This window comes from Oncorhynchus masou, unplaced genomic scaffold (genome assembly GCF_036934945.1).
Source record: "Oncorhynchus masou masou isolate Uvic2021 unplaced genomic scaffold, UVic_Omas_1.1 unplaced_scaffold_506, whole genome shotgun sequence".
NCBI classification, from domain to species: Eukaryota; Metazoa; Chordata; class Actinopteri; order Salmoniformes; family Salmonidae; genus Oncorhynchus; species Oncorhynchus masou.
Genome location: NW_027011461.1, coordinates 138,218 through 151,953, shown reverse-complemented (window position 1 = coordinate 151,953; position 13,736 = coordinate 138,218). Strand labels below are relative to the sequence as shown.

Sequence of the window (13,736 nt, the reverse complement as noted above, 5' to 3'; positions counted from 1 at the left end):
ATGATAAGGTACTACTGGTATGATAAGGTACCACCGGTAACCTGGGGACGATAAGGCAATACTGGTATGCTAAGGTAATACTGGTACGATAATGTAATACTGGTAATACTGGCACGATAAGGTAATACTGGTACGATAAGGTAATACTGGTACGATAAAGTAATACTGGTACGATAAGGTAATACTGGTAATACTGGTAATACTGGTACAATAAGGTAATACTGGTAATACTGGTAATACTGGTACGATAGGGTAATACTGGTACGATAAAGTAATACTGGTACGATAAGGTAATACTGGTATGATAAGGTAATACTGGTATGATAAGGTAATACTGGTAATACTGGTACGATAGGGTAATACTGGTACGATAAGGTAATACTGGTACGATAAGGTAATACTGGTATGATAAGGTAATACTGGTACGATAAAGTAATACTGGTACGATAAGGTAATACTGGTACGATAAGGTAATACTGGTACGATAAGGTAATACTGGTAATACTGGTATGATAAGGCAATACTGGCACGATAAGGTAATACTGGTACGATAAGGTAATACTGGTACGATAAGGTAATACTGGCACGATAAGGTAATACTGGTACGATAAGGTAATACTGGTACGATAAAGTAATACTGGTACGATAAGGTAATACTGGTACGATAAGGTAATACTGGTATGATAAGATAATACTGGTATGATAAGATAATACTGGTACGATAAAGTAATACTGGTACGATAAGGTAATACTGGTAATACTGGTACGATAGGGTAATACTGGTAATACTGGTACGAAAAGGTAATACTGGTACGATAAGGTAATACTGGTAATACTGGTACGAAAAGGTAATACTGGTACGATAAGGTAATACTGGTACGATAAGGTAATACTGGTACGATAAAGTAATACTGGTACGATAAGGTAATACTGGTAATACTGGTACGATAGGGTAATACTGGTAATACTGGTACGAAAAGGTAATACTGGTACGATAAGGTAATACTGGTAATACTGGTACGAAAAGGTAATACTGGTAATACTGGTACGATAAGGTAATACTGGTAATACTGGTACGATAAGGTAATACTGGTACGAAAAGGTAATACTGGTACGATAAGATAATACTTTTACTATAAAGTAATACTGGTAATGCTGATATGATAAGGTAATACTGGTAATACTGGTACGATAAGGTAATACTGGTAATACTGGTACGATAAGGTAATACTGGTACGATAAGGTAATACTGGTAATACTGGTACGATAAGGTAATACTGGTACGATAAGGTTATACCGGAATGATAAGGTAATACTGGTAATACTGGTACGATAAGGTAATACTGGTAATACTAATATGATAAGGTAATACTGGTACGATAAGGTAATACTGGTAATACTGGTACGATAAGGTAATACTGGTAATACTGGTACGATAAGGTTATACCGGAATGATAAGGTAATACTGGTAATACTGGTATGATAAGGTAATACTGGTAATACTGGTACGATAAGGTAATACTGGTATGATAAGGTAATACTGGTAATACTGGTACGATAAGGTAATACTGGTATGATAAGGTAATACTGGTAATACTGGTACGAAAAGGTAATACTGGTACGATAAGGTTATACCGGAATGATAAGGTAATACTGGTAATACTGGTACGATAAGGTAATACTGGTAATACTGGTAATACTGGTACGATAAGGTAATACTGGTATGATAAGGTAATACCGGTAATACTGGTACGATAAGGTAATACTGGTACGATAAGGTAATACTGGTACGATAAGGTAATACTGGTAATACTGGTACGATAAGGTAATACTGGTAATACTGGTACGATAAGGTAATACTGGAATGATAAGGTAATACTGGTAATACTGGTACGATAAGGTAATACTGGTATGATAAGGTAATACTGGTACGAAAAGGTAATACTGGTATGATAAGGTAATACTGGTATGATAAGGTAATACTGGTAATACTGGTACGATAAGGTAATACTGGTACGAAAAGGTAATACTGGTACGATAAGGTAATACTGGTACGATAAGGTAATACTGGTACGATAAGGTAATACTGGTACGATAAGGTAATACTGGTAATACTGGTACGATAAGGTAATACTGGTAATACTGGCACAATAAGGTAATACTGTTACGATAAGGTAATACTGGTACGATAAGGTAATACTGGTAATACTGGCACAATAAGGTAATACTGGTACAATAAGGTAATACTGGTACGATAAGGTAATACTGGTAATACTGGCACGATAAGGTAATACTGGTACGATAAGGTAATACTGGTACAATAAGGTAATACTGGTACGATAAAGTAATACTGGTAATACTGGTACGATAAGGTAATACTGGTAATACTGGTACGATAAGGTAATACTGGTATGATAAGGTAATACTGGTATGATAAGGTAATACTGGTAATACTGGTACGATAAGGTAATACTGGTATGATAAGGTAATACTGGTAATACTGGTACGATAAGGTAATAGTGGTAATACTGGTACGATAAGGTAATACTGGTATGATAAGGTAATACTGGCATGATAAGGTTATACCGGAATGATAAGTGGTACTGGATGCGATGTCTTGTGAATGTCGGTAGATGAACTCAACGGTGTGTCTGTGTGTAGATGTACTCCATCCGCAGCCTGCCCAGCATGGTGTACCGGGAGCAGCCAGAGGAAGACGGAGTAGAGGACATGACGCAGCTGGAGTGAGAACACAACACAACACAACAGCCTTATTTAAAGGATGTGGAAGCTGCTATTTCAGCTGGTCTGTGTGCTTCTGTGTCTGTTGTTCCAGGGAGCTGTCTGAGGGATCTGTGCTGCTCAACCTGAAGAAGAGGTTTGAGAGAGAGATCATCTATGTGAGTTTACTAACAACACACTGGACACTGTACACTTATTACCTGATAAATTAATAACATTCACACATGTCCCTCTATCCCCTGTACAGACGTATAGCTAGGATCCTGGTGTGTGTGTTATGAGCGGTGTGTGTGTGTGTGTGTGTGTGTGTGTGTGTGTGTGTGTGTGTGTGTGTGTTATGAGTGGTGTGTGTGTGTGTGTGTTATGAGTGGTGTGTGTGTGTGTGTGTGTGTGTGTGTGTGTGTTATGAGTGGTGTGTGTGTGTGTGTGTGTGTGTGTGTGTTATTAGTGGTGTGTGTGTGTGTGTGTGTACAGGGGTGGAAAAACTACCCAATTCTCATACTTGAGTAAAAGTATAGATACCTTAATATAAAATGACTCAAATTAAAGTGAAAGTCACCCAGTAAAATACTACTTTAGTAAAAATCTAAAAGTATTTGGTTTTAAATATACTAAAGTATCAAAAGTGAAAGTATAAATAATTTGAAATTCCTTTTATGAAGCAAACCAGACGGCAGCATATTGTTTTGTATTTATTTACGGATAGCCAGGGGCACACTCCAAAACTCAGACATCATTTACAAACCAAGCATGTGTGTTTAGTGAGTCTGCCAGATCAGAGGCAGTAGGGATGACCAGGGATGTTCTCTTGATCAGAGGCAGTAGGGATGTTCTCTTGATCAGAGGCAGTAGGGATGACCAGAGATGTTCTCTGTTTAGTGAGTCCTCCAGATCAGAGGCAGTAGGGATGACCAGGGATGTTCTCTTGATCAGAGGCAGTAGGGATGACCAGGGATGTTCTCTTGATCAGAGACAGTAGGGATGTTCTCTTGATCAGAGGCAGTAGGGATGACCAGAGATGTTCTCTGTTTAGTGAGTCCTCCAGATCAGAGGCAGTAGGGATGACCAGGGATGTTCTCTTGATCAGAGGCAGTAGGGATGACCAGGGATGTTCTCTTGATCAGAGGCAGTAGGGATGTTCTCTTTATCAGAGGCAGTAGGGATGATCTCTTTATCAGAGGCAGTAGGGATGATCTCTTGATCAGAGGCAGTAGGGATGACCAGGGATGTTCTCTTGATCAGAGGCAGTAGGGATGTTCTCTTGATCCGAGGCAGTAGGGATGACCAGGGATGTTCTCTTGATCAGAGGCAGTAGGGATGTTCTCTTGATCAGAGGCAGTAGGAATGACCAGGGATGTTCTCTTGATCAGAGGCAGTAGGGTTGACCAGGGATGTTCTCTTGATCCGAGGCAGTAGGGATGACCAGGGATGTTCTCTTGATCCGAGGCAGTAGGGATGTTCTCTTGATCAGAGGCAGTAGGGATGTTCTCTTGATCAGAGGCAGTAGGAATGACCAGGGATGTTCTCTTGATCAGAGGCAGTAGGAATGTTCTCTTGATCAGAGGCAATAGGGATGATCTCTTGATCAGAGGCAGTAGGGATGACCAGGGATGTTCTCTTGATCAGAGGCAGTAGGGATGTTCTCTTGATCCGAGGCAGTAGGGATGTTCTCTTGATCAGAGGCAGTAGGGATGTTCTCTTGATCCGAGGCAGTAGGGATGATCTCTTGATCCGAGGCAGTAGGGATGTTCTCTTGATCCGAGGCAGTAGGGATGTTCTCTTGATCCGAGGCAGTAGGGATGTTCTCTTGATCCGAGGCAGTAGGGATGATCTCTTGATCCGAGGCAGTAGGGATGATCTCTTGATCCGAGGCAGTAGGGATGTTCTCTTGATCCGAGGCAGTAGGGATGTTCTCTTGATTCGAGGCAGTAGGGATGTTTTCTTGATCCGAGGCAGTTGGGATGTTCTCTTGATCCGAGGCAGTAGGGATGTTCTCTTGATCCGAGGCAGTAGGGATGTTCTCTTGATCCGAGGCAGTAGGGATGTTCTCTTGATCCGAGGCAGTAGGGATGTTCTCTTGATCCGAGGCAGTAGGGATGTTTTTACTTAAGTACTTTACACCACTGTGTGTGTGCCGTCTTTCCCCTGTCTCAGACATACACCACTGGTCACTTAGAAATGTCCTCGTTTTAGAAAGAATTGATCAGAAATACAGTGTAGACATTGTTAATGTTGTAAATGACTGTTGTAGCTGGAAACTCCAGATTCTATCTGGAATATCTACATAGGAGTACAGAGGCCCATTATCAGCAACCATCACTCCTGTGTTCCAATGGCACGCTGTGTTAGCTAATCCACGTTTATCATTTTATAAAGGCTAGTTGATCATTAGAAAACCCTTTTGCGATTATGCACAGCTGAAAACTGTTGTCCTGATTAAAGAAGCAATAAAACTGTCCTTCTTTAGACTAATTGAGTATCTGGAGCATCAGCATTTGTGGATTCGATTACAGGCTCAAAATGGCCAGAAACAAAGACCTTTCTTCTGAAACTCGTCAGTCTATTCTTGTTCTGAGAAATGAAGGCTGTTCCATGCGAGAAATTGCCAAGAAACTGAAGATCTCGTACAACGCTGTGTACTACTCCCTTCACAGAACAGCGCAAACTGGCCCTGACCAGAATAGAAAGAGGAGTGGGAGGCCCCGGTGCACAACTGAGCAAGAGGCCAAGTACATTAGAGTGTCTAGTTTGAGAAACAGACGCCTCACAAGTCCTCAGCTGGCAACTTCATTAAATAGTACACGCAAAACACTAGTCTCAACGTCAATAGTGAAGAGGCGACTCTGGGATGCTGGCCTTCTCTCTAGCCTCAGTGAACCCCTATAAAATGTTCAACATGTATCTCTCTGTCTCTAGACATATATAGGCAGTATCCTGGTCTCAGTGAACCCCTATAGGATGTTCAACATGTATCTCTCTGTCTCTAGACATATGTAGGTAGTATCATGGTCTCAGTGAACCCCTATAGGATGTTCAACATGTATCTCTCTGTCTCTAGACATATATAGGTAGTATCCTGGTCTCGGTGAACCCCTATAGGATGTTCAACATGTATCTCTCTGTCTCTAGACATATATAGGTAGTATCCTGGTCTCAGTGAACCCCTATAGGATGTTCAACATGTATCTCTCTGTCTCTAGACATATATAGGCAGTATCCTGGTCAACATGTATCTCTCTGTCTCTAGACATAAATAGGTAGTATCCTGGTCTCGGTGAACCCCTATAGGATGTTCAACATGTATCTCTCTGTCTCTAGTCATATATAGGTAGTATCCTGGTCTCGGTGAACCCCTATAGGATGTTCAACATGTATCTCTCTGTCTCTGGTCATATATAGGTAGTGTCCTGGTCTCGGTGAACCCCTATAGGATGTTCAACATGTATCTCTCTGTCTCTAGACATATATAGGCAGTATCCTGGTCAACATGTATCTCTCTGTCTCTAGACATATATAGGTAGTATCCTGGTCTCAGTGAACCCCTATAAGATGTTCAACATGTATCGCTCTGTCTCTAGTCATATATAGGCAGTATCCTGGTCAACATGTATCTCTCTGTCTCTAGACATATACAGGTAGTATCCTGGTCTCGGTGAACCCCTATAGGATGTTCAACATGTATCTCTCTGTCTCTAGACATATATAGGTAGTATCCTGGTCTCAGTGAACCCCTATAGGATGTTCAACATGTATCTCTCTGTCTCTAGACATATATAGGTAGTATCCTGGTCAACATGTATCTCTCTGTCTCTAGACATATATAGGTAGTATCCTGGTCTCGGTGAACCCCTATAGGATGTTCAACATGTATCTCTCTGTCTCTAGACATATATAGGTAGTATCCTGGTCAACATGTATCTCTCTGTCTCTAGACATATATAGGTAGTATCCTGGTCTCAGTGAACCCCTATAGGATGTTCAACATGTATCTCTTTGTCTCTAGACATATACAGGTAGTATCCTGGTCTCGGTGAACCCCTATAGGATGTTCAACATGTATCTCTCTGTCTCTAGTCATATATAGGTAGTATCCTGGTCTCGGTGAACCCCTATAGGATGTTCAACATGTATCTCTCTGTCTCTAGACATATATAGGCAGTATCCTGGTCAACATGTATCTCTCTGTCTCTAGACATAAATAGGTAGTATCCTGGTCTCAGTGAACCCCTATAAGATGTTCAACATGTATCGCTCTGTCTCTAGTCATATATAGGCAGTATCCTGGTCAACATGTATCTCTCTGTCTCTAGACATATGTAGGTAGTATCATGGTCTCAGTGAACCCCTATAGGATGTTCAACATGTATCTCTCTGTCTCTAGACATATATAGGTAGTATCCTGGTCTCGGTGAACCCCTATAGGATGTTCAACATGTATCTCTCTGTCTCTAGTCATATATAGGTAGTATCCTGGTCTCGGTGAACCCCTATAGGATGTTCAACATGTATCTCTCTGTCTCTAGACATATATAGGTAGTATCCTGGTCAACATGTATCTCTCTGTCTCTAGACATATATAGGTAGTATCCTGGTCTCAGTGAACCCCTATAGGATGTTCAACATGTATCTCTTTGTCTCTAGACATATACAGGTAGTATCCTGGTCTCGGTGAACCCCTATAGGATGTTCAACATGTATCTCTCTGTCTCTAGTCATATATAGGTAGTATCCTGGTCTCGGTGAACCCCTATAGGATGTTCAACATGTATCTCTCTGTCTCTAGACATATATAGGCAGTATCCTGGTCAACATGTATCTCTCTGTCTCTAGTCATATATAGGTAGTATCCTGGTCTCAGTGAACCCCTATAGGATGTTCAACATGTATCTCTCTGTCTCTAGACATATATAGGTAGTATCCTGGTCAACATGTATCTCTCTGTCTCTAGTCATATATAAGTAGTATCTTGGTCTCAGTGAACCCCTATAGGATGTTCAACATGTATCTCTCTGTCTCTAGACATATATAGGCAGTATCCTGGTCAACATGTATCTCTCTGTCTCTAGACATATATAGGTAGTATCCTGGTCTCGGTGAACCCCTATAGGATGTTCAACATGTATCTCTCTGTCTCTAGACATATATAGGTAGTATCCTGGTCTCGGTGAACCCCTATAGGATGTTCAACATGTATCTCTCTGTCTCTAGTCATATATAGGCAGTATCCTGGTCAACATGTATCTCTCTGTCTCTAGACATATATAGGTAGTATCCTGGTCTCGGTGAACCCCTATAGGATGTTCAACATGTACGGAACTGACATGGTGCTGAAGCACAAGGGAACCGCTCTGGGAGAGAACCCTCCGTAAGAACACTTCCTGTTCCTGTGTTGTTGTGATGCGTGTCTGTTTGTTAGAAGTGTATTATGTGTGTGTGTGTGTGTGTGTGTTTTGTGTCTATGTGTGTATGTGTTAATGCAATGTGGCGTGTGTGTGTTGTTGGTGTATTGTGTGTTGTTGGTGTATTGTGTGTTGTTGGTGTATTGTGTGTATTAGTGGTGTGTTATTGGTGTATTGTGTGTATTATTTGTGTATTGTGTATTATTGGTGTATTGTGTATTTTTGGTGTATTGTGTGTTATTGGTGTATTATTGGTGTATTGTGTGTTATTGGTGTATTGTGTGTATTATTGGTGTATTGTGTGTATTAGTGGTGTGTTATTGGTGTATTGTGTGTATTATTGGTGTATTGTGTGTGTTATTGGTGTATTGTGTGTGTTATTGGTGTATTGTGTGTGTTATTGGTGTATTGTGTGTGTTATTGGTGTATTGTGTGTATTATTTGTGTATTGTGTGTGTTATTGGTGTATTGTGTGTGTTATTGGTGTATTGTGTGTGTTATTGGTGTATTGTGTGTGTTATTGGTGTATTGTGTGTTATTGGTGTATTGTGTGTTATTGGTGTATTGTGTGTGTTATTGGTGTATTGTGTATTATTGGTGTATTGTGTGTTATTGGTGTATTGTGTGTTATTGGTGTATTATTGGTGTATTGGTGTGTTTTTGGTGTATAGTGTGTATTAGTGGTGTGTTATTGGTGTATTGTGTGTTATTGGTGTATTGTGTGTTATTGGTGTATTATTGGTGTATTGGTGTGTTATTGGTGTATTGTGTGTATTAGTGGTGTGTTATTGGTGTATTGTGTGTATTATTGAAGTATTATTGGTGTATTGTGTGTATTATTGAAGTATTATTGGTGTATTATTGGTGTAATGGTGTGTTATGTGTGTGTTATTGGTGTATTATTGGTGTAGTATTGGTGTATTGTGTGTGTTATTGGGGATTTTTGTGTGTTATTGGTGTATTGTGTGTGTGTTATTGGGGATTTTTGTGTGTTATTGGTGTATTATTGGTGTGTTATGTGTGTTATTGGTGTATTATTGGTGTATTGTGTATTGTGTGTGTTATTGGTGTATTATTGGTGTGTTAGTGGTGTATTGGTGTATTATTGGTGCATTGTTGGTGTATTGGTGTATTGTGTGAGTTATTGGTGTACTATTGGTGTACTATTGGTGTATTGTGTGTGTTATTGGTGTATAATTGGTGTGTTATTGGTGTATTGTGTGTGTTATTGGTGTATTGTCTGTTATTGGTGTATTATTGGTGTATTGTGCGCTTGTGTATTGTGTTTGTTATTGGTGTATTGTGTGTGTTACTGGTGTATTGTGTATTATTGGTGTATTATTGGTGTGTTATTGGTGTATTGTGTGTGTTATTGGTGTATTGTGTGTGTTATTGGTGTATTATTGGTGTATTGTGTGTTATTGGTGTATTGTGTGTTATTGGTGTATTGGTGTGTTTTTGGTGTATAGTGTGTATTAGTGGTGTGTTATTGGTGTATTGTGTGTGTTATTGGTGTATTGTGTGTTATTGGTGTATTGTGTGTTATTGGTGTATTATTGGTGTATTGGTGTGTTATTGGTGTATTGTGTGTATTAGTGGTGTGTTATTGGTGTATTGTGTGTATTATTGAAGTATTATTGGTGTATTGTGTGTATTATTGAAGTATTATTGGTGTATTATTGGTGTAATGGTGTGTTATGTGTGTGTTATTGGTGTATTATTGGTGTAGTATTGGTGTATTGTGTGTGTTATTGGGGATTTTGTGTGTTATTGGTGTATTGTGTGTGTGTTATTGGGGATTTTTGTGTGTTATTGGTGTATTATTGGTGTGTTATGTGTGTGTTATTGGTGTATTATTAATGTATTATTGGTGTATTGTGTGTGTTATTGGTGTATTATTGGTGTATTGTGTATTGTGTGTGTTATTGGTGTATTATTGGTGTGTTAGTGGTGTATTGGTGTATTATTGGTGCATTGTTGGTGTATTGGTGAAGTATTGGTGTATTGTGTGAGTTATTGTGTGTGTTATTGGTGTACTATTGGTGTACTATTGGTGTATTGTGTGTGTTATTGGTGTATAATTGGTGTGTTATTGGTGTATTGTGTGTGTTATTGGTGTATTGTCTGTTATTGGTGTATTATTGGTGTATTGTGCGCTTGTGTATTGTGTTTGTTATTGGTGTATTGTGTGTGTTACTGGTGTATTGTGTATTATTGGTGTATTATTGGTGTGTTATTGGTGTATTGTGTGTGTTATTGGTGTATTGTGTGTGTTATTGGTGTGTTATTGGTGTATTGTGTATTATTGGTGTATTATTGTTGTGTTATTGGTGTTATTGTAGTACTGTGTGTATTATTGGTGTATTGTGTGTGTTATTGGTGTATTGTGTGTGTTATTGGTGTGTTATTGGTGTATTGTGTGTGTTATTGGTGTATTGTGTATTATTGGTCTATTATTGGTGTGTTATTGGTGTATTGTGTGTGTTATTGGTGTATTGTGTGTGTTATTGGTGTATTGTGTATTATTGGTGTATTATTGTTGTGTTATTGGTGTTATTGTAGTACTGTGTGTATTATTGGTGTATTGTGTGTGTTATTGGTGCATTGTGTGTGTTATTGGTGTATTGTGTGTGTTATTGGTGTGTTGTGTGTGTTATATGTGTATTATTGGTGTGTTATTGGTCTATTGTGTGTGTTATTGGCGTATTGTCTGTTATTGGTGTATTATTGGTGTATTGTGTGTTTGTGTATTGTGTTTGTTATTGGTGTATTGTGTGTGTTATTGGTGTATTATTGGTGTGTTATTGGTGTATAATTGGTGTGTTATTGGTGTATTGTGTGTGTTATTGGTGTATTGTTTGTTATTGTTGTGTTTTTGGTGTATTGTGTGTTATCGGTGTATTATTGGTGTATTGTGTGTGTTATTGGTGTATTGTGTGTGTTATTGGTGTATTGTGTGTGTTATTGGTGTATTGTGTATTATTGGTGTATTATTGTTGTGTTATTGGTGTTATTGTAGTACTGTGTGTATTATTGGTGTATTGTGTGTGTTATTGGTGTATTGTGTGTGTTATTGGTGTGTTATTGGTGTATTGTGTGTGTTATTGGTGTATTGTGTATTATTGGTGTATTATTGGTGTGTTATTGGTGTATTGTGTGTGTTATTGGTGTATGGTGTGTGTTATTGGTGTATTGTGTATTATTGGTGTATTATTGTTGTGTTATTGGTGTTATTGTAGTACTGTGTGTATTATTGGTGTATTGTGTGTGTTATTGGTGTATTGTGTGTGTTATTGGTGTGTTGTGTTTGTTATTGGTGTATTATTGGTGTGTTATTGGTCTATTGTGTGTGCTATTGGTGTATTGTCTGTTATTGGTGTATTATTGGTGTATTGTGTGTTTGTGTATTGTGTTTGTTATTGGTGTATTGTGTGTGATATTGGTTTATTATTGGTGTATTGTGTGTGTTATTGGTGTTATTGGTGTATTGTGCTATTGGTGTATTGTGTGTATTATTGGTGTATTGTGTGTGTTATTTGTGTATTGTGTGTATTGGAGTATTATTGGTGTATTGTGTGTGTTATTTGTGTATTGTGTGTATTGGAGTATTATTGGTGTATTGTGTGTGTTATTGGTGTGTTATTGGTGTGTTATTGGTGTATAATTGGTGTGTTATTGGTGTATTGTGTGTGTTATTGGTGTATTGTGTGTTATTGTTGTGTTTTTAGTGTATTGTGTCTTATTTGTGTATTATTTGTGTATTGTGTTTGTTTTTTGTGTATTGTGTGTGTTATTGGTTTATTGTGTGTGTTATTGGTGTATTGTGTGTGTTATTGGTGTATTATTGGTGTGTTATTGGTGTTTTGTGTGTGTTATTGGTGTATTGTGTGTTATTGTTGTGTTTTTGGTGTAGTGTGTGTTATTGGTGTATTATTTGTGTATTGTGTTTGTTTTTTGTGTATTGTGTGTGTTATTGGTGTATTGTGTGTGTTATTGGTATATTGTGTATTATTGGTGTATTATTGGTGTATTGTGTGTATTATTGGTGTATTGTGTGTGTTATTGGTGTTATTGGTGTATTGTGTGTTATTGTTGTGTTTTTGGTGTATTGTGTGTTATTGGTGTATTATTTGTGTATTGTGTTTGTTTTTTGTGTGTTGTGTGTGTGTTATTGGTGTATTGTGTGTGTTATTGGTATATTGTGTATTATTGGTGTGTTATTGGTGTTTTGTGTGTGTTATTGGTGTATTGTGTGTTATTGTTGTGTTTTTGGTGTATTGTGTGTTATTTGTGTATTGTGTTTGTTTTTTGTGTATTGTGTGTGTTATTGGTGTATTGTGTGTGTTATTGGTATATTGTGTATTATTGGTGTATTATTGGTGTATTGTGTGTGTTATTTGTGTATTGTGTGTATTATTGGTGTATTGTGTGTGTTATTGGTGTTATTGGTGTATTGTGTGTTATTGTTGTGTTTTTGGTGTATTGTGTGTTATTGGTGTATTATTTGTGTATTGTGTTTGTTTTTTGTGTATTGTGTGTGTTATTGGTGTATTGTGTGTATTATTGGTGTATTGTGTGTATTATTGGTGTATTGTGTGTAATAGTTTTATATTATTGGTGTATTGTGTGTGTTATTGGTGTATTGTGTGTTATTGGTGTTATTGTTGTATAGTGTGTGTTATTGGTGTATTATTGGTTTATTATTGGTGTATTGTGTGTGTTATTGGTGTATTGTGTGTGTTATTGGTGTATTGTGTGTATTATTGGTGTATTGTGTGTTATTGGTGTTATTGTTGTATAGTGTGTGTTATTGGTGTATTATTGGTTTATTATTGGTGTATTGTGTGTGTTATTGGTGTATTGTGTGTGTTATTGGTGTACTGTGTGTATTATTGGTTTATTATTGGTGTATTGTGTGTGTTATTGGTGTATTATTGGTGTGTTATTTGTGTATTGTGTTTATTTTTTGTGTTTTGTGTGTGTTATTGGTGTTTTGTGTGTGTTATTGGTATATTGTGTGTTTTATTGGTGTACTGTGTGTGTTTTTGGTGTATTGTGTGTTTTATTGGTGTATTGTGTGTTTTATTGGTTTATTATTGGTGTATTGTGTGTGTTATTGGTGTACTGTGTGTATTATTGGTGTATAGTGTGTATTATTGGTGTATTGTGTGTATTATTGGTGTATTGTGTGTTATTGGTGTACTGTGTGTATTATTGGTGTATTGTGTGTATTATTGGTGTATTGTGTGTGTTATTGGTGTACTGTGTGTATTATCGGTGTATTGTGTGTTATTGGTGTATAGCGTGTATTATGGGTGTATTGTGTGCTAAATTATGTGTTATTCATGCTAATGTTTTATCTTTGTGTCCATTCTGTGGTCCTCCTCAGACACCTGTTTGCCATAGCAAACGTCTCCTACACCAAAATGATGGATGCCAAACAGAACCAGGTTATTATAATCAGGTGACTACACAACACGGCTGCTCCCTCCTGATACGCTCTAGCCCAGCGTTTCCTAAACTTGGTCCTGGGGACCCAGATGGGAAGACACCTGCTGTCTGGGACACTCTAGCTGTGTTCTGAAGGACCCCCCC

At 38.0% G+C, this 13,736-nt stretch overlaps 1 protein-coding gene across 1 annotated transcript in view; it reads left to right on the top strand.

Moving 5' to 3' along the window:
• The window catches only part of LOC135535729 (unconventional myosin-XV-like), a 56,590-nt gene that overhangs the window by 17,067 nt on the left and 25,787 nt on the right, over positions 1-13,736 (top strand). Inside the window, exons 3-6 of the mRNA XM_064962160.1 lie at positions 2,662-2,744; positions 2,837-2,900; positions 7,998-8,107; positions 13,531-13,605. Of these exons, the coding sequence (XP_064818232.1) occupies positions 2,662-2,744; positions 2,837-2,900; positions 7,998-8,107; positions 13,531-13,605 (332 nt within the window). The remainder of the gene's footprint in view (positions 1-2,661; positions 2,745-2,836; positions 2,901-7,997; positions 8,108-13,530; positions 13,606-13,736) is intronic.